The sequence below is a fragment of the Antechinus flavipes genome, chromosome 2 (assembly GCF_016432865.1).
Source record: "Antechinus flavipes isolate AdamAnt ecotype Samford, QLD, Australia chromosome 2, AdamAnt_v2, whole genome shotgun sequence".
Lineage (NCBI taxonomy): Eukaryota > Metazoa > Chordata > Mammalia > Dasyuromorphia > Dasyuridae > Antechinus > Antechinus flavipes.
This window is the reverse complement of record NC_067399.1, coordinates 553830107-553851288: the sequence shown is the minus strand read 5'-3', so window position 1 is coordinate 553851288 and position 21182 is coordinate 553830107. Positions and strand designations below refer to the sequence as shown.

Below are 21182 nucleotides of genomic sequence, written 5' to 3'. Positions count from 1 at the left end.
TATTACCACTATTTTATAGTTGAGGAAACTGAGGCATTGTGACTTCCAGTCAGTTCCAGAATCACACAATTAGTAAATGCCTGAGGCCAGATTTGAACTTTGGTCTTCCTAACTCTAAACCCAGCGCTCTGTCCACTGTGCTATCTTAATTTCACTATGGTTCCCTATGGTTCACTATGGCTGAGTGGAAATTCCAGGAAGAAAACACTGGATTTACATCTTTTCTTTGTCATCTCTGCTTTTCAGGGTCTCCATAGCCTTCTCCATAAATGACCACTCTTTTGATTGAACAGTATTCATTGTCTTATCCCTATTAAGGGAAATTTGGGGAGAGTGGGGGGGACAGAAGAGAAGCTACCACAGCTGAAGGCCTATCAAGCTGTGTAAGCTGGTCTTGAGATGAGCAATGATAGGGTGATTAGGGTAAGTGGGATCTTTATATAGCTTAGCCCTCTGCTCTTATTTGAGAAGGCTTTACATTGTATGAAGACTTTTTTTTTTTTTCCTTCTTGATGCAATTTTTAATTACTACATATTTGGAACATGTCATTTTTTTAAAGTTATAGGATGATAGAATTATTCTGAGAGCTACTTTCTCTGCCATCTTGTTTGTCAGATCAGTGTTCTGTTTCTACAGGACTTTATAAGTTTCTCATTGGCCATGCTGTATACTGATGTTTGATTAAAAGAAGACCTAAATAACAACTCTGTTTCTCTGAAACATTTGAAATGTTTCTTCATTTTATAATTCTCATAATTCAAAAATCTTAAAGATGCATTCAAATGAATGATCATACTAAAGATTTAATATATTTAAAATGTACTTTTTATTTAATTTATTTTATAATCTTTTATCTTAACTCATAGTCAACACATGTTTATTATTATTTGGGATCATTACTATGATCCAAACTCTAACTTTAAAAGGTTATAAATCTTCATTTTAACTTTAAAAGTTATAGTACCAACCCTTTAGAAACATATGCTCTAATAGTGGAGAAAAATGTAAATTACTAAGACATAAAATAAACATTCAGAGCAGATGAAAATAATCTGAAAGAGGAAGGCATTAGAAACTATATGTGGGGAGATGGAGACCTTTTGTAGAAATGGGACTTGAATTGAGTCTTAAAAGACTTTAGGGAAATTAAGAGATAGAGATGATAGAGCAGAGCATTTTAGGCCTGAAATATAACCAGTATAAAACTACAGAGATGAGAAATAGATTGGTTTGTGCTATGAGCTGCAAGTGGACCAGTTTAGCTAGAATATAGAATGTATGGAGGAAAATGATTTATAAGAAAGATGGAAAAGTAAGATGAAGCCATGTTACTATATGAACACAATCATAAAGCATTCTTCAATCAAAGAAAGACAGATTTAAATGATTAGAGAAGTATTCATTGTAGGCTGAGCAAATATAATAAAAATGATAATACTAACTAAATAAATTTACTTATTCAGTGCCATATCAAACTACCAAAGAATTATCTTTTTACAATTAGAAAAATGATAAAATTTATTGGAGAAATAAAAGATCAAAAGTATGTAGGGAATTAATGTACCAAATCTCAAGCTATAATATAAAACTGTAATTGTCCAAAATTTTTTGTATTAAGAAAAACAAAGATTAATCAGTGAATAAAAAGAAGCAAATAAACATAGTAACCTAATGTATGATAAACATAAAACCCCCAGCTTTGAGGGCAAAAACTCACTGTTTGGAAACTGAAAAGTAGTCAGTAGAAACTAGAAGACCACAATCTCACACCTATACCAAGATAAATTCAAAAAAAATTTAATGATAAAGGGTGACATCATAAGCTAATTATTGGAATATTGAAGAAATTACCTTATGGATAGGAGAAGAGTTCATCACCAATAAAAGAAATAGGGAAATTCATGGGAGACAAAATGGATAACACAAAATTATTTTGTTATCCAAAATTAAAAATTTGTTGTACAAATAAAACCAATGCAGCTAAAATGAAAAGAAGTGCTGGAAACTGGGGGAGAAATATATAGTCACTTTATTTAACAAAGATCTCATTTCTAAAATGTACATGGGACTGAGTCAAATTTACAAAAATTAAACTAGTTCCCAATTTATAAATGATCCAAGTTTATGAAATGGGCAGTTTTCAGAAAAAAAAAATTAAAACAGTAGTCATATTTAGAAATGCTCTAAAATCATTAATGATTAGAGAAATGCAATTAAAAATAACCGAATTACCACCTCACACATGGTTAAATTTGTTAAGATGACAAACAAAAAAGAAACATAACAAATGCTGGAGGAAATTTTAGAAAATAATGAAAAACTAATGATATCAGCAGATATGTGAACTAGTTCAATCATTCTGGAAGGCAATCTGTAATCATATCCAAAATGCTATTAAAAACTGAGCATACCCTTTGACCCACTGATACTGTTCCCAGATCTGCACTTAAAGAGTTTGAAGAGAGAGGAAAAGGACCCATATAAATGAAAATATAACTGCTTTTTTGGTGGTAGAAAAGAATTGAAATGTGTGGAGATATCTATCAACTGGGGAATAGCTGCACAAGTTATGGTATATAAATGGGATAGAGTACCATAGTGTTGTAAGAAATGATGAATGGGATGGTTTCAGAATTGGGAAGAACTGGTGCATAGTGAGGTGAGTAAACTTACTTCAGGAGAACAATTATACAGTAACAATAGTGTTGAAAATATAATCAGTTCTGAAAGACTCCAAATTCTGATCAGTACAATGATTAATCACAGTTCCAAAGGACTTATGGTGAAATATATTATCCACCTCCAAATAGAAAGCTTGATAGACTAAGTGTAGGTTGTAATGTAGTTTTTTTCCTCTTTTTTTTCTTTTTTTTTTTTTTACTTTTTTTTAAACATGGATAATGCATAATTATAAGTTTAGTTTTTCTTGCCTTCTCAATGACTGAGAGGAGAAAGAGGGAAGAAAAGAATTTAGAACTAAAATATATATATAGAAAAATTGAATTTAGAATTGGGGGAAAAAAAAGAAAAGGTCAAATTATGAAAAGCTTTAAATACCAAATAGGACTTTATATTTGATCCTAGAAGTGATGAGAGTCACTAGATGTCCTATAGTATATATAGCCAGAACAATCCTTTAGAAAAACTGCCTTGGCAGCTGAGTAGAGGAAGATAGATTGGAGTGATAAGAGACTTAAGAGAGATCATCCAGATAACTATTGTAGTAGTTGAGGTGAGAGAGGATAATAGCTTAAGCAAGAGTTGTGTGACTGGAGAGAAGATGGCTATAAGACATGTTATATCAAGAAATTCTTAAGAACCTAAGATTTTCAAATCTTGAAAACACCAAGGTTGCCAGTTTGGGTTTGAGTGACTGATACAGTGATGATGATGTTTTCATTTATGGTAGGATAGTTTGTAAAAGGGAGAAAGGAGATAATGAGTTATGTATATAACATGTTGAGTTTGAGATGCCTATAAGACATCCAGTTCAAGACATCTAAGAAGCAGATAGAGATTCATAGCTGTAGGGTAGGAGAAAGATAACAGGTTACATATATAAAAAAGAATCCTGTGCGTAAAAATGATCATTGAAACTATGGGAGATGATAAGATCCCTAAGTATGATAGTATAAAAAGGGAAATTGGTCCAGAATAGATAAAGCCTTGGTAGTTATCCATAATTAGATAGTATAAATGAAGATGGTGCCAGTAAAGGAGGATGAGAAGTGATCAGAACTAGAAAGCCCCCCCAAAAAACCCAGAAGAGCAAAGAATATCCATAAACAATGATTTACAATATCACATGTTGCATCAAGAAGGATGAGGAATAGGAAAAGACTGTTAGGTTTGGCAATGAAGAGATCATTGGTAACTTGGGAGTGGGAAGTTTCAGTTGAATGATAAGGTAAGACACTACCTTACAGAAGATTTAGAAATCAGTGAAAGGGAATGAAGTGGAGACACCAACTGTACATTGTAGATGATTTTCTTAAGTTTAGCAATGAATGTGAGGAAAGATATGGAAGATATCTAGTGGCAATTTTTTAATCAAGTAAAGATTTGTTGAGAATGGGGGTGCTGTTATCTGTAAACATCGTGGAATGAAGCATTAGATAAGGAGAAATTAGATAAGGAAATAAGCATTAGACAAAGAGAAGATGAGAGAAGGTGGGGATAATAGTGGAGCATTTTGCTTAAGAGTCAGGAAGGGATGAGATCAGAGAGGATGAAATAGTAAAGGAAGATGTAGAAATAAGGAAAAGGGAAGAAGAGGGAGCTCTCAAGATAATTCCTCAATTTTTTCAGTGAAGCATGAAGCTGTGGAGAAGAGATAGTGCTGTAAGGTGTTTGAAGAAAGAGAAGGGTTGAAACAGCTATTATGGAGAGTGGAATAGCATAACTGTTAGAAAGGAATAGAATATTTGCCCAGCCCAGATGAGATCATATAATATAAATTTATACTTTTTATAACTTCCACCAGCTCTGTTTGCTGGGATGCAAATAGGAGAAAAGTTGGCAAATTGTTGGAAGTAATGTAGGATAGCAATGGTCAAGATATGATGGTCAGTAAAAACAAAAAACAAAAAACGAGGGAATAAAGGATAGAGAGAAATATAGAGTTGAGTTGGTTAATCAAGGTATTGAGATAGGAATAGAAAAATAGCCTTGTCAGGGTATGGATGAATGCCTAGGAAAAAACTGAGAGGTAAGTTATGGTATATGAATGTTATGGAATATCATTATTCTATAAGAAACAATCAGCAGGATGATTTTAGAGAGACTGAACTAATGCTAGGTGAAATGAGCAGAACCAGAAAAACATTATACACAACAACAACAAAATTATATGATGATCAATTCTGATGGATGTAACTTTCCAACAATGAGCAGAACCAGAAAAACATTATACACAACAACAAAATTATATGATGATCAATTCTGATGGATGTAACTTTTCAACAATTGAGGCCAGTTCCAACCCAGAGAAAGGACTGTGGGAACTGAGTGTGAATCACAACACAACATTTTCACTCTTTTTGTTATTATTTGCTTACATTTTGTTTTATTTTTCATTTTTTTCCTTTTTGATCTGATTTTTCTTGTGCAGCAAGATTATTGTATAAATATGTATACATACATTGGATTAAAATATATTATAACATTTTTTAAAAAAGAACTGAGAAATAGAGGGAATGGATGTCATTATTAGGAGGAAGAACAAGATTAAAGGGTTGTAAGGCATAGGAAAAGTTAGAATGATTTTAAAAAAATGAACAAATAAAGGAATTATAGAGTTCATAAATAGAGAAATGAAAAACTTGTGAATGATGTTATGGTGAAGGTTGTAGCCATCTGTATATGTAGCTAAAGTAGAACAGAGAAGATATGGACTTTTTTGATTGGGACTTTTAGATGGGCCTCATATAAACAAAATAGACATAAAAATAGCCAACTATTTTCTTGACTGTATAAAACTACTCTTTTGCTCCTCATTTTTCATTTAGATTTTTAGACTAATGAAACATTGCTACATATGTGCATTTCAGTTACTTTAGTTCTTTGTCACAAAAATGTCTAAGTTTATTTGATAAGAGGCAGGAAATTCTGCTGAGTGTTATAAAAGATTGAAAATGTTGCATATACACCAAAAAAGTTGATGCTAGAGATATATCTTTGTTTAAGTTATTTTGGAACTAGAAATTTGGCAGACCAATATGATTTTTCTTAATTAACTAGACAATAGTTTCTTTAAAAAAATTTTTTTTTATGGTTAGATGTGAAGGCATTATTTGAAGGGAATATAGATGTAGCATCACATAGTGAATATGATGTTGAGTTTACAGGTAAGGCCTACTCTCATATTTTGCTACTGACGCTCAACTATTTGCCCCTGCATCATTCAGTTTAGATTTCAGTTTTAAGCAGCACCCTAGAATTTAACATAAATTTCTGTCTGTATTTATGCTTATTAGTCCCCATATGGACACTTTTCTCCTTTATTTTATCCTCAAAGGCAATCAAGATTCTTTTAGCATTTGTGAAAGTGAAGCTGAAATTACAGTAATACAATTAGACTGAAAATAAGTATTTCGTATTTATTGGGAAAATAAAAATTATTTGTTTAAAAAAGGAATAGAAACAAAGCCATCTAAATGTTTACCACATAGTTAACCAAATCAGTTTATATTTTTAAATTAATGCTGTGCATGTTCTCTTATGTTAATCTATTCCATAAATATCAGTTATTAAATAGCCTTGTAAGAAAGACTCTATGTTCAAATGATAGTAGTTGTCTTTATTTACCACCAGAGTGTGCTAAAGATACTTAGCTGTAAAATTGCTCCTATCCTTAGAGCTGACTATACTCGTCAACATATTTAAAACTTAGAAAATAAAAATTTAGTTTCTTGTTTATTAAAGCTTATTTCGTAGACAGAAAATTACATTCTAGAGGTGTTTGATATTTCTGAGGATGTTATAAATTAGAAACAAATTTTACTTTTGCCATTTATTGTCCGCATCTTGCACCTATTTAGACATACTGGACATCCTTGCATTATATATTCTATGATTACTTTATGATTTCATTATGTACAGATATGTCCCTGAAAATTCATATAAATCTAGTTTTTGTAAACTGATCATTTTTTGTGACTAGGGAAACTAAACCATTTGATGGATTCGAATATAAAATGAAGCATGGTCCCTTGCTTCTCCCCAATTTATTCATTCTGTAGACTCCTCATTTATGCCAATATACTAATAGCTAAGTTGCTATTAGAGCAAACAATTGTAGTGTTGGTGAATAATATTTAATGTGATCAGTAGTAGCCACAACTTACTAGGAAAATTTGGGTTTCTGATGGTATCATAGTTTAAATGGAATGTGAAAATAGATTCTATGGTGATTCCAAGTTTTGTTGTAATTAGTTATGACCTGATAAGAGTTATATAATAAAACCCTTATCTCCTTTAATAAGTTTCTAAGTCAACATTAAGCCAATTGGTGATTTAACAAAATAATAAAGAAAACCAGTTATAATTTTGTTTTCTTTTTTTATCCAGGTACCTTCATTCAAATAATATAGTTGTTGTACCTGAAGGTAAGTTCCTTTGCAGTTTTGCAATGCATACAATCTAGTACTGATTTTGCTTCCTAAGATGGGGATTTTTTTTTTTCCAGAAGCTCATTGTAGAGCCCTCAAAGGAGTTTACTACAGCTTTCTTACTGTGTTGTTATGTGGACTAAATTTACCACCTTTGTATTAAAATTGCACCTAGAGTGCTGTGGTTTTCCTATCTGATTTCAGGAAAAGAAAAAACTAAATGCATCCTTTTATTAGTAAATCTTTATCCTAAGTCCCAACCTTTCCCTGTGTTAATTATTACTTAATACTTTCGTTTGGTTATATTAATAGGTTATTTTAAACCTTGAATCTTCCTCATTTGTTTTAGACTTTATACAATTTATTTCAAATTAAGTCCCAAATGCAAATAAATGACCTTTTGTATTTCCTTGTATCTGAATTTTCATATTTTTAATTTTTGTTCCTTCTCTTCAAATTATATTTTGAGTTTGTGAGCATACACTTCTATAATGTTTTGTTAAACCTATGGTTTTACTACCTTACAATCAACTTAGACACGGATATTAATTTTAAAGTATTTTAATAAAACAATCTTATTAATGTCTGAATATGTTAAAATCTTTTTTTTTATTGGTTTTGTGTCATTTAAGCTATTGGTTCCCTTGTAAAGCTCCAGTGTCTGGATCTGAGTGACAATGCTTTGGAAATTGTTTGCCCAGAGATTGGTCGTCTAAGGTCCTTACGTCACCTTCGATTAGCTAATAACCAACTAAAATTTTTACCTCCAGGTGAGTCACAATCTAAGACTTGTCAATGATAAGATTATAGTTTCAGACCCTTAGAAATCCATTTTTGCATATATGCTTACACATGTACACAATTGTCTTTTTTATTTGAAGACAAAGCTTCTAAAAGGGATTACTAAGAAATACGGTTAACATGACTAATAGCACTTTCTTTCCTGAAAATATGTACAAGTGTTTAATATGGAACCACAAGCAGTATTTGTACTTTGCAAAAATTATTTCTCATGATTTTAATAATATAGGAAAAGATGGCATTTTCTTCCATTTAACATATTGAGAAATTGATGTTAAAAAATAGTGCCGGATATTTGTGTATATATATCTCAAACACCCACATATATCTTTATGCAAATAGATGTATATGTGTATGAAGTGGCTTAATAAACCTTAATTGTATTGATCTGTTTGCTCATGTTGACCTGATCAAATTTATATCCAGAGCTTGTGGCAAAAATTAAAATAAAAATCTGGAATTAATAGCACCATTTATTAAGCATTTATGCATCTGTATAAAGCTCTTATATCCAAAATTATTTATAGAAATATTTATTTGTAATGTTTTCAAAAACCTTCAAAAAATGATACAAATGCATAACTATAAAAGTTGTCCAGACATTTTAAGAAAATGACTAATCTTGACCTTTAGGTCATACAAATCTTGTTATAAAAATAACAGTCATTTTAATAAAAAATTCTTTTAAAGAAATTATTTCAAAACCCTCATGTGATAGCTCATTTTTAAAAATCAATACAATAAATAAAAATCTGATACAAAATAGGAATTTGGGATGGAATTTAATGATAACTAAATTTTATCATGTCTGGTATCTAGAAATCCAGTAAAGTGAATTTATTTTTAAAGATTATGAGAAAAGTCACTATTTTAGATCTTTGGGGGAAACATTCATAACAATTTAGTATGAAATTTAGCCAAGATAGCAATTTATATAATCAGAGTACCAATAATAATATGATTTTTAGAGGTTTAAGAGTGCACCTTCAAGATCTCTCTTGTTCTGTACTGTCTACCCCCATTTTTGCTTGTTTCCAAAAAGGGACATGTAAAATAGAATATATTATCTGATATTTCTATGCCAAACCATGTTTTTAGAACTTTTATTCTGCTATGTTAAATTATTTTAACTATGCTTTTTCTATCAAATGCTTCTTTTAAAATGTTATATTAAAACGTACATTGTATATTGTGGATATTTTTTCTTTTGATTTATTTAACCACAGTGTTGGAATTTGAACTTTGATTTCATAAAGGATTTATGTTTCCTTAGAATTTTAAGTATATTTTGACACTATTATATTAAAAATAATAAGGTAACTAGTTTTGTGAATAAATCCTTTCAACATATTTTCATCATGTTAGTTTTTTTCTCTTATTGAGCAACCCTGCAATGACAAAAGGTTAACATTTTGTTTTAAATTATGCTTAGGTTCTCATCTACTCTTCATCCTACCAACTCTTTCTTGGTGTTCTCATTAGCTTCTATGGACTCAATTTTCATTTCTGTGCAGATGACTCCAAATTCCATCCCTATTGTTCTCAGACCAGACTTTTCTTTTCTTTCTTTTTTTTTTTTTTTGCCAAGAATATCTTTATCTCTATGTACCACTGGTATCTCAAACTCAATATATCCCAAACGAAACAGCTTCCTAAACCCATCCTTCCTCCAAACTAACCTATTTCTGTTAAGGATTCCAAGATCTTTCAGTCTTCCAGATTCATAAACCTGAAGGTCATCCTTTTTCTTCAATTCTCAGATCCAATCAGTTGCCAAATTTTATCAATTCTATTTGCTTAATATATTTCATAATCATTCTGTTCTTACCACTCATATGACCATGACTTTTATTACCCTTTATATAGATCTATTGTCTTCAAATTTTTTTGATTTCTCACCCATCAGTAAAAAATTTTTGAACATGCTTCCATATGTATAAGTTTATTTTAAATGATATATGCATAGCATTATATTAATATTCACATACTTTATAAAATTTCAACAAGAAAATACAAGTTTTAAAAGAATGAGATAAGATAAAATAATATTTGATCCTGAAGTCAGTCAGATAGCACTGGTGACTTGGTCAGACTTGTCTTTTAGGAAAATTACTTTTGCATCTCTGTGGAGAATCAATTGAAAAACAACTTTCAAACCAAATATGAGGCTATTGTAATAGTTCAGAAAGAAGGTCATTATTAAGGTGATGGCACTATAAATTTAAAGAAAAGGCAACAGAGATGTACAATGTGAGGTAGGAACCAAGATTTGTAACTGATTATGTATGTATATGTGTGTGTGTGTGTGTGTGTGTGTATGATTATGTGTGTGTATGTGTGTATATATATATATATATATATATGTATGTATGTATGTATATGTATGTATGTATGTATGTATGTGTTTGGGGGAGTGTGGGAGCTGGGAATGGGTGTGTGTAGTATTAGGAAGAATGAGAAGTCATAGATGAAACTGAGATTTTGAACCTTGGTGACTGGAAGAATGGTAATACACTTGATATTAATAACATAGCTTGTAAGAAAGGCAGATTTTGTGTAAATGGTAATTAATTAGATCTGTGATCTTGTATAACCCATCTCTTTTCTTATACTACTAATACAGTCCTACCCAAAATGAAAATACATCCCCCCAAAAAATAATTTAATTATAGTCACTGCCCCAAAGTCACATAGAACTGAGAATCTAGGATTTTGAGAGCTTTCCCAGAGAAAGGGGGTCAGAAAATATAAAAGTAGCTGTATTTGTGTTGGAGACACAATATAAGTTTTAATTGTCAGCATGCTTTGAAAATCAGTAAAGAAAACGAATATGTTAAAATCTTGGTTAAAATAAATCAGAAAATTAAAAAAAAAAAACCCTATAGGTATTGTAAAGATGCAAATCCTTGATTTCTTGGATTAAATATGATTAAATATAGTTCTCATTCTTTAGTCACTGTTGCTATTCATAATTACAAGAACTTAGTTTCTAGTTCTTTGCTACCTCAAAAATGACTGTTGCAAATATTCTTATTCATATGGGTCCTTTTTCTTTTTGTTTGAACTCTTTAGTGGATATGCCTAGTAGAAGTATTGCTAGGTCAAATGTTATGAACAATTGACTTACTTTTGGGGCATAGTTCCCAATTGTGGAATCAATAAAGCCTCACCAACTGTGTATTAATATGTCTGATTTCCTTTAGCTTTTTCATCATTTTTCATTTTTCATTCTTGTCCTCTTTGCCAATCTAATAGATATTAAGTAAAATCTTAAGAATGGACTTAATTTGCATTTCTTGAATGTTCACAACTTCTGATTGGATCATATGGATCAAGATGGAGGATTAGACATTTTAAACTGTTATTATGACCTGTTAAAACTCTCCAAAATAAGAATTATTCATAAAAAATCATAGAATTACAGTTTTCTTCATGATTTTAGAGAATGGTGTCAAACTTAAGTAGAAATAAGGACCATTAAACTATGTGTAAAGATCATCATGGGCACATACTGATTTAGAAAATCACATGTTGAAATTATTTATATTTTATTATATGTTTATTGATTTTGTTAAATATTTGCCAATTACATTTAATCTGATTTAGGCTGTACTTGAGAGTTTTGTGGGCGCATGGACCATATGTTTGACATTTTTGATCTAAGATACCAAGAGCTTTATTGAAGTAAGAAATCCATGATCTAACAGCATAAAAAACTGCTACCTTCTCCTTGACTTATTTAATACTCACTTCCTCATTAGCTACTGTGCTTTGGTTGAGCTGCACAATAGGTCCTTGAGGTTTGCTGCATAATTCAACTTTGATTTCTACCACTTCCCTGTGTTAAAGAGGTGGAGAAACAAAAAATAATAAAAATTTTCTCTGTCTGATAGCACAGTATACCAGCAGACTCTGATCAACCTGAGAATTTAAGAACAATGGGAACTAGGAAAAGATGACAATATGTATTTTCCTATGGGAAAGGGGATTCACACTTAACTAAGGTTAGTTGTTTTCCTTGAAGTTATATGGAATAAAGACTGAAGTCAATGAAATGTGAATTCTCCAACATGAGAAGAAACTGAGAGTATTTTGAAGTTCAGCCCTTAAGGAAATTGCTTTCCAAGGGGCAGGCGTCAGTGAACAAGAAGGTTATATGAGGGAAAAAAATATTAAAATTGTGACGACCACGCTAGCACCCAGGACACCCCAGAATCTGCCGGAGTCAGGATAAGCAAAAGTCCATATTTATTCTTGGTCTTTAGACGATTGAACAGGATGGAAGCAGAATCTCCGCAACCACTTTCTCTCTCGCCTACCGCCAAAGAGTGACCCTGGCTAATCTTACTCCACCCCCTAGTCCCTTCTACAATCCTCTGTATACACCAATCATTGAGCCAGCACAGGATAGTGGGAAGGACCATTTTCCAAGCATATGTCCATAGAGTATTGTCCAATTGATAGTTAGCCTCAAATGCTCAGCAGTCCTGACCTCAGTGCATCAACTCAGTAGTTTCAGCCCTCTACATAGAATTACTGAAAATCTCAGGAGAAAGAAATCTTATTGAAAAAACAGAATTTATGATTTGTGTGGCAGAAATAATGGGCAAAATTTTAAAAAGAAAACAAATTCATGGTGACAGATTTAAACACAGCAACAAAAGAGAGAAAAATGGGTTGGGAATATAAGTAGAGGATACTCTGGAAGAAGAGAAGCAAAAAGCAGTGATGTTAAAAGAAAATCCTGACCTCTATGCAAGCAGAATATAATTATCTCAGAAATAGGATGCATAGAGACAACTTTAGGCCTCTCCAAAATAGTATGTCAAAAAAAATAAAAGGTATTATCAAGTGAGAAAACCATCTAGAACTTCTGAACACAAAAAACAAAGTGCCTATCAAAAGAATCTACAGATTGACACCAGAAACAGCCCTGTGCTTTAAAGTCCAAGAGATATTATAATTAAATTTTATAATTTTGGTGAGAAACAACAAATTCTGAAAGCAACCAGCTACAAAAGAAAAGAAATTCAAATAACAGAAGACAGTTTTTCATTTGCAAGAAAATGCAACAAAAAATGGAGTAACGCACTGAAAAGCAAAAGGAGTTCAAGACATAGTCTCTGATGACATATGCTGCAAATCTTTGCCTAATATTCAGTGGGGAAAAATTTTTTTTTTAATTTTTAAAAAGAGATATTTGAAATATTCCTACAAAGAAAACCAGATTGACTGATTACTTTGCAAATTCTCTGAATGATCGAAATACAAAAAAGTATAAAATCCAAGGAAGGCGTATATAATGGAATAAATTACCTATAGGGAAAGGTGGGGAACTATAAATAAAAAGACACCTGTAGACTTAAAAACAAAAATAACAAAACAATAACAAAAATAATAGTCCCATTAAGAGATTTCTTTCTAAAAGTACCCAGAGATAAAGGTGAAAAGTAATTTAAATGGAAGAATTGAGGGTGAAGGAACACGCCTGAAATACCATGGACTAAACTTCATAATTCTACACCTTCATATGAAGAATCCATGTTTTTGTCTGTTTGTGGGACTAAAATGCAGAATGAAAGGGCACTTAAAAGAGGACAGAGGAGATACTAGATAAAAGATAATATAATAGCCTAATAGAGTTGATGGTAAACAATGAAGGGAATATAATTTTTTTTTTTTTTAATTAAAGCTGTTTGTTTACAAAACACATGCATGGGTGATTTTTCAACATTGACCCTTGCAAAACCTTCTGTTCCAACTTTTCCCCTTCTTCCCCTCACCTCCTCCCCTAAACGGCAGGTAGTTCAATACATGTTAAATACAATATATGTATACATATTTATATAGTTATCTTGCTGCACAAGAAAAATCTGATTTAGAAAGAAGGTAAAAAATAACCTGAAAAAGAAAACAAAAATACAAGCAGACAATAACAGCTGTGAAAATGCTATGTTGTGGTCCATACGCTTTTCTCATAGTTCTTTCTCTGTGTATAGCTAGTTCTTCATTACTGAACAATTGGAACTGATTTAGGTCATCTCATTGTTGAAGAGAGCCACTTCCATCAAATTTGATCATATAGTATTGTTGTTGAAGTATATAATGATCTCCTAGTTCTGTTCATTTCATTTAGCATCAATTCATGTAAGTCTCCCCAGGCTCTCTGAAATCATCCTGCTGGTCATTTCTTACAGAACAATAATATTCCATAACATTCATATGCCACACAATTCAACCATTCTCCAATTGATGGGCATCCATTCAATTTCCAGTTTCTAGCCACTACAAAAAGGGCTGCCACAAATATTTTTGCACATATGGGTTCCTTTCCCTTTTTTAAGATCTCTTTGGGATAAAATGTTTGTGGCAGCCCTGTCTGTAGTGACTAGAAACTGAAAATTGAATGGATGCCCATCAATTGGAGAATGGTTGGGTAAATTGTAGTATATGCATGTTATAGAATATTATTGTTCTGTAAGAAATGACCAGCAGGATGAATACAGAGAGGCCTGGAGAGGCTTACATGAACTGATGCTAAGTGAAATGACCAGAACCAGGAGATCATTTTATACGTCAACAATGATACTTATATGAAGATGTATTCTGATGGAAGTGGATTTCTTTGACAAAGAGACCTAACTCAGTTTCAGTTGATCAATGATAGACAGAAGCAGCTACACCCAAAGAAAGAACACTGGGAAATGAAATTTGCATTTTTGTTTTTTCTTCCCAGATTATTTTTACCTTCTGAATCCAATTCTCCCTGTGCAACAAGAGAACTGTTCGATTCTGCACACATATATTGTATCTAGGATATATTGCAACATATTTAACATATATAGGACATTTTGCCATCTAGGGAGGGGGTGGAGGGAGGGAGGGGAAAAATTGTAACAGAAGTGAGTGCAAGGGATAATGTTGTAAAAAATTATCCTGGCATGGGCTCTGTCAATAAAAAGTTATTATAAAATAATTTTTTAAAAAAGATCTCTTTGGAATATAAGCCCAGTATTAACACTGCTGGATCAAAGGGAATGCAGAGTTTGATAACTTTTTGAGCATAGTTCCAAATTGCTCTCCAGAATGGTTGGATTCATTCACAGTTCCACCACCAATATATCTGTGTCCCAGTTTTCCCACATCCCCTGCAACATTCATCATCTTTTTTTTGTCATCTTAGCCAATCTGACAGGTGTGTAGTGGCATCTCAGAGTTGTCTTAATTTGCATTTCTCTGATCAATAATGATTTGGAGTATCTTTTCATATAACTAGAAATAGTTTCAATTTCTTCATCTGAAAATTGTCTGTTCATATCCTTAGACCATTTATCAATTGGAGAATGGCTTGATTTCTCATAAATTAGAGTCAGTTCTCTATATATTTTAGAAATAGGCCTTTATCAGAACCTTTGACTGTAAAAATGTTTTCCCATTTTATTGTTTCCCTTCTAATCTTGTCTGCATTAGTTTTGTTTGTACAAATGCTTTTTAACTTAATATAATCAAAATTTTCTATTTTGTGATCAATAATGAGCTCTAGTTCTTCTTTGGTCACAAATTCCTTCCTTCTCCACAGGTCTGAGAGGTAAACTATCTTATGTTCTTCTAATTTATTTATAATCTCATTCTTTATGCCTAGATCATGAACCCATTTTGATCTTATCTTGGTGTATGGTGTTAAGTGTGGGTCGATGCCTAGTTTCTGCCATATTAATTTCCAATTTTCCCAGCAGATTTTGTCAAACAGTGAATTCTTATCCCAAAAGCTGGGTCTTTGGGTTTGTCAAACACTAGATTGTTATAGTTATTGACTATTTTGTCCTGTTAACCTAACCTAAGGAATATAATTTCTATAGAAAGAGTCTAAGGAGATTAGGTGAAGTAATAAAGGTAGGAATCAAAATGGGAGAAAGACATTTTGATTCTGTGGTAGAAGGGGGTTCAACTGCAGAACGCTTCCATAGTGAAAGAAAGTTTGTGTAGGAAGAAGGGGACTTTATAATGGATATTTGATTCTTAGAGAGAACATTATATCTGAAAAAAAGTTTTGCTTCCATAGACAGCATTTGCCTCAGAAGAAAGGGAGTTAAGATTCTGGGTAAAAAAGGGAAACTAGCAACCATAAGGATAGGAAGTCATGGATGTAAAAGATTTCATGGCAAATGGGGGGAAATAATCATGGGGAGTATAGAGTGTAGCAGTGAATTTTATAATTAGGGACACAGTCAAATATCTATTATAGGGTTATACTTCTTTATTTTCTATTTTTTGTAAGAATTTATTCTAGATAATTTTCAGATGAAGAAATTAAAACCATATCTAGTCATATGAAAAGGTGCTCTAATCACTGTTGATAGAGAAATGCAAATTAAGACAACTCTCAGGTATTACCACATACCTCTCATATTGGCTAAGAATATAGGAAAAGATGATAAATGTTGGAGATATAAGAAAACTGGGACACATACATTGTTAATGGAGTTGTGAACTGATCCAAATTTTCTGGAGAGCAACATGGAACTATGCTCAAAGGGCTGTCAAACTTTGCATACCCTTTGATGCAGCAGTGTAAAGTCCGGGCTACAGTGTAAAGTCCGGGCTACCTCCCTGAAGGCCTCAGCAACAGCCAGAGTCAGGATAAAATCCTTGGTCTTCAGGGGGAGAAATGAAGGAGATAGACAAAACTGCCCCGAGGTTCCTAGATTCTCAAGTCACCAACCTCTCTCCTCCCCTTGTGGCCAAGTAAAGTCTGGCTTGTTTCACCCCACCCTTTAATCCTTGCCTAAGATTACACCAAAGATTGAGTAAGCACTGAATAGTGAGAAGGGCCATTTTTTCAAACATATGCTAATAGAGTCATTGTCAAATAGATAATTAGCCTTAAGGGCTCATTTGTCTGATTTAAGCACACCTTTTTTAAGAGTTTCAGCCCTTTACACAGTGGTATCTCTACTTGGCCTACATCCCAAAGAAATCATAAAAAGAGAAAAGGACCCATCTGGGCAAAAATGTTTGTATTACCCCTCTTTGTAGTGGCAAGAAATTGGAAACTGAGTAGATGCCCATCAGTTGGAGAATGACTGAATAAGTTATGGTTTATGAATATTATGGAATATTATTATTCTGTAAGTAATGATCAGCAGCATGATTTCAGTGAGGTCTGGAGGGACTTACATGAACTGATGCTATGTGAGGTGAGTAGAACCAAGAGAGAACATTGTACACAGCAACAACAAGATTATGCTTCTGACGGACATGGCTCTTCTCAGCATTGAGGTGATTCAGGCCAATCCCAATAGACTTGTGTTGGAGAGAGTCATGTGTATCCAGAAAGAGACCTATGGGGACTGAATGTGGACTACCCCTATTTTCATCTTTCTTGTTGTTTCCTTGCTTTTTGTTTTCTCTTTTTTTCCCTTTTTGATCTGATTTTCTTGGGCAGCATGATAATTGTGGAAATATGTATAGAAAAATTGCATTTATTTGATATATATTGGATCACTTGCTATCTAAGGGACGGGTGGGGGAAAGAGAGGGAGAAAAAATTTGGAACACAAGGTTTTGCAAGGGTGAATGTTGAAAACTATGTATGCCACCCAGAGTGACCACTGTAGGAACTGAGTGGGGATCACAACATAGCATTTTCACTTCTTTTGTTGTCGTTTGCTTGAATTTTGTTTTCTTTCTCATTTTTCTTCCTTTTTGATCAGATTTTTCTTGTGCAGCAAAATAATTGTACAAATATGTATGCCTATATTTCATTTACATATATTTTTACCATGTTTAACATATATTGGATTACTTGCTATGTAGGGGAGTGGGTAGGGGGAAAGAGGAGAAAATTGGAATACAAGATTTTGCAAGGGTCAGTGTTGAAAAATTATCCTTGCATATGTTTTGAAAATAAAATGCTTCAATAAAAAGGAGGGAAAAAAGAAAATTATATATGCATATATTTTGAAAATAAAAAGCTAAAAAAGTAAAAAAAAGACTTTAACATTCTAATATTGTGACACAATGGGAAAAAAAGGGATGGGAATGATATCTAAAAGGCAATAAAATGGAAATTATTTAGAAGAAGGAATTCAAAATAGGAATTGCCAAAGATTTAGTTCTGTGAGAAATACATAAACCAAAGAAAAAATAACTAAGTAGAAAGAACGTGAATTTTTTTTTAAAAAGCCTAAAATAGAAAGTGAAGAGAAATAATGAATAATGGCATTCCAATAGCCCAGTGTTTTTTAACTTCATATGTATTTACTTTGAAATCTTTTACTTTCTCTTTCTCCTCTTCCTTCTCCTTTTTCTTCTTTTTAACATTTCTCATTATTTTATGAAGGACTTGGCTTTTATTTGATCCAGTCTCATTTTCAAGGAGTTTATTGTCACTGAAAGTTAACAAAAAGGTAAACTGAGGGACATTTCTCCAAGCAATTGACCATTTATTAATAGGATGTCATACCTATTAATGAAGGGGGTCAGTGGCTTTCCTTCTTTTATGCCAAAGACCTAGAATTGAAGATACCAGTCATGCAAGCATAGATAAAAATAGATACAAGCATAGAAAAAGAACAAAGAACAGCATAAAAAGCAAAGAAAAAAGGACAGAACAAAGAATAGAAGAACAAAAATCATATACTTGGCCTGCAACACAAGGATGAAGAATTATAGATATATTAAAGAAAGTGGGCATAGCATATGCCTTTTTAATCATATATTTATCATCTATGGGATGAAGTTCACCTCTCTCTATCTCTAATAAACATTTTTATGAATTTATAGGTCCTACCTACATCGTGAGGTCACTATTAGAGACTATGTCTAGAGGCTTAGATAAAACCACTTTTTTTAATTGCCAAAGATGGGACAGCTTCTGTAGCTCAATTTCTCAAGGTTAATACAATACTCAAACCTTGCAGAGGATGTTGAGATTATGTTATTTGAGTATTGAGAACAGAGTTTTTCTTTAACATTGATTGTGAAAAAGCTTAAGCTTTTGGAATCTATCTTCAGAGAGAGGAAGACTGAATCTTTTAATTCATGAGTGTCTTCATTCAGAGACAGACAAAAGGCTTAGGTTTATTACAGATTATAATTACTTGCAGAGTAAAATCAAATAGAAAATCAACATTTTCACACTACTTGTTGACATATCATTAATTCTCTTTGCAATTCTTTCTTCAAATTATTTTTTTCCTATTTCCCCCCTCAAATACTCTTATTTCTTTGACAAACTTTTTTTAATTTTTTTTTAAGCTCATTTCATATCTTCCAGGAATTCTAATTAAGTTTGTGTTCTAACAGTGTTTTTCTCTCAGACTTTGCTTGTAGGTATTTGGGAATTATTCTTTTCTAGGTTTGTGTCTTGAGCTTTTTTGCCATCATAATAGTTCTTTATGGTGAATTTTTTTTTTTTACTCATTCTTCCAGCCTATTTTCTGAATTCAAACTTTGTGATATGACTATACTTTGTCAATCTTCTAGAGGGAAAGTGTGGGTTGATCCTATTACTGCTTTCCTCAGATATTTAGCTATTGTTTTATTTTGGGATCACAGTTACAGGCTTGGGACCTGTTAGCTTTCAGTGCTGCCCAAGTGGTCTGATTCACTGCATTGTTGTCCCTGGTCTGAGCTCTACAAGTTTCTTGCCTGGATTTTGATCTGAACATTAGTAGACAGATGCTGGAATCAACCTCTTTTAGCTAATTAGTTTTGCTGAATTAGAGTGACAGAACTGTAGGCTTCCCTTTAGTTCTTTTTTACTCTAAGATCCTTGCCATGCTGATTCCTTTATAGGCTGTGCTAAATGCTGATGCTGAGATTCTGCTCTATGCCTAGAATCTGAGTCAACCTGCTACTGCTACTGGTTTCTGAACTTGCTCTTTTCTTGGTGTATCCTCATTACTTCCCTTTCTAGGTTCAGTCCCCCTTCTCAATCTACCCTGACTTTGTGACCCAGATCTATGCAATGGGTGACAGAGCTGCTGGTTGGCACCTATTTCCATCACAATGTCCAGGATCCCTTAAAGGGGTCCTGGCTTCCACCTGCTCTGCATGCTGCACAATTCTATATACAATATAGTGTTTTTCTGGCCTAATCTTGTTCTTAGGGTCTATAGACATGTGCTCTGTCTTCCTATGCTCACCTAACTTTTTCTCCCTATGTCTTTTTCTAAATTTTCCTATAAGGATTTTGCCTGGTATATTGGAGATTTTTTTGTGGGGGAGGGAGTGAAGGATTCATTAGCCTGCTTTCTGCTTCCTGCCACTTTGGCTTTACTTGCAAAGAACTTGCGTTCCAATAGAGTCTTGCCATATAGATATGGGGTGACGAAAGATATTGTGAGTTGGAAAATTAGATGGAAGTAGATTGAAATACTTTTTGCAGGAGGAGTGATAGAGTTAATTTGATTATTGTTTAATAACCGAAAACAGGGAAGGAAGTACTCTTGTCATAGCATAGTAGATGGGAAGAAGATAATCAAGGAGAAAATGATCAAATTAGGGAGGAAGAAGATAAATTCCATTTTGGACATACTGAATTTAAGGTGAGCAACATTTAGGTAGAAATGTTTAGTAAGCTATTTGGGATTATAGTTCAGAGAAGAGAATAACGTTGGAAGCTCATGTATAAATTAGGGAGAAAGAAGGATAACCTGGGAATCTCCTTCTTCTCAGTCTTTCACTATAAAACCTTAAAATAACTAGATAAACGTTTGTTTCTATTAAATAGAAGTCATTTTGCCTCTTGTGACCCTAAGTTAGTAATTTTTAGTAATTTGATTTTAGAAGATGTTTTATTAAAATTCTGTTAATCACTTAAAATGATGCCAAATGTGTTTGGCAAAAAAAGCTGTCCATTTGACAATACACATAAAGACACAAGTATACACAATATGTACCAGAAGAAAGGAGAGAACTTGTGATTTATTTAATGTAAAGTTAGTAGACCAATTCATCAATCAGTAAGCATTTATTGTTTACCAGATAAAAATCGTATTAAATCTGGGTTTACAAAAAAAGGCAAAATTTTAATTTTAACTGTAATGAGCTGTTTCTAATTGGGGAGACAGTATCTAAAAGAAAATTGTTTATTCAAGATATATGCAGTGTAAATAGTAGATAACCTTAAGAAATGTATTCATAGTAGGAGAGACCATAAAAATCTGCTGAAGTTGGGATTTGAGCTGAGTTTTAAAGGAAGCCAGAGAAGCTAAGAAAGGATAGCTAGGAGAGAGAACCTTCCAGACACAGTATAAGAAAATAGG

The 21182-nt window shown here is 32.6% G+C and overlaps 1 protein-coding gene across 1 annotated transcript in view; it reads left to right on the top strand.

The window, feature by feature from the left end:
• Positions 1–21182, top strand: part of LRRC28 (leucine rich repeat containing 28) — a 183212-nt gene that overhangs the window by 28427 nt on the left and 133603 nt on the right. The window contains exons 4-5 of the mRNA XM_051981023.1: positions 7070–7107; positions 7743–7880. Of these exons, the coding sequence (XP_051836983.1) occupies positions 7070–7107; positions 7743–7880 (176 nt within the window). The remainder of the gene's footprint in view (positions 1–7069; positions 7108–7742; positions 7881–21182) is intronic.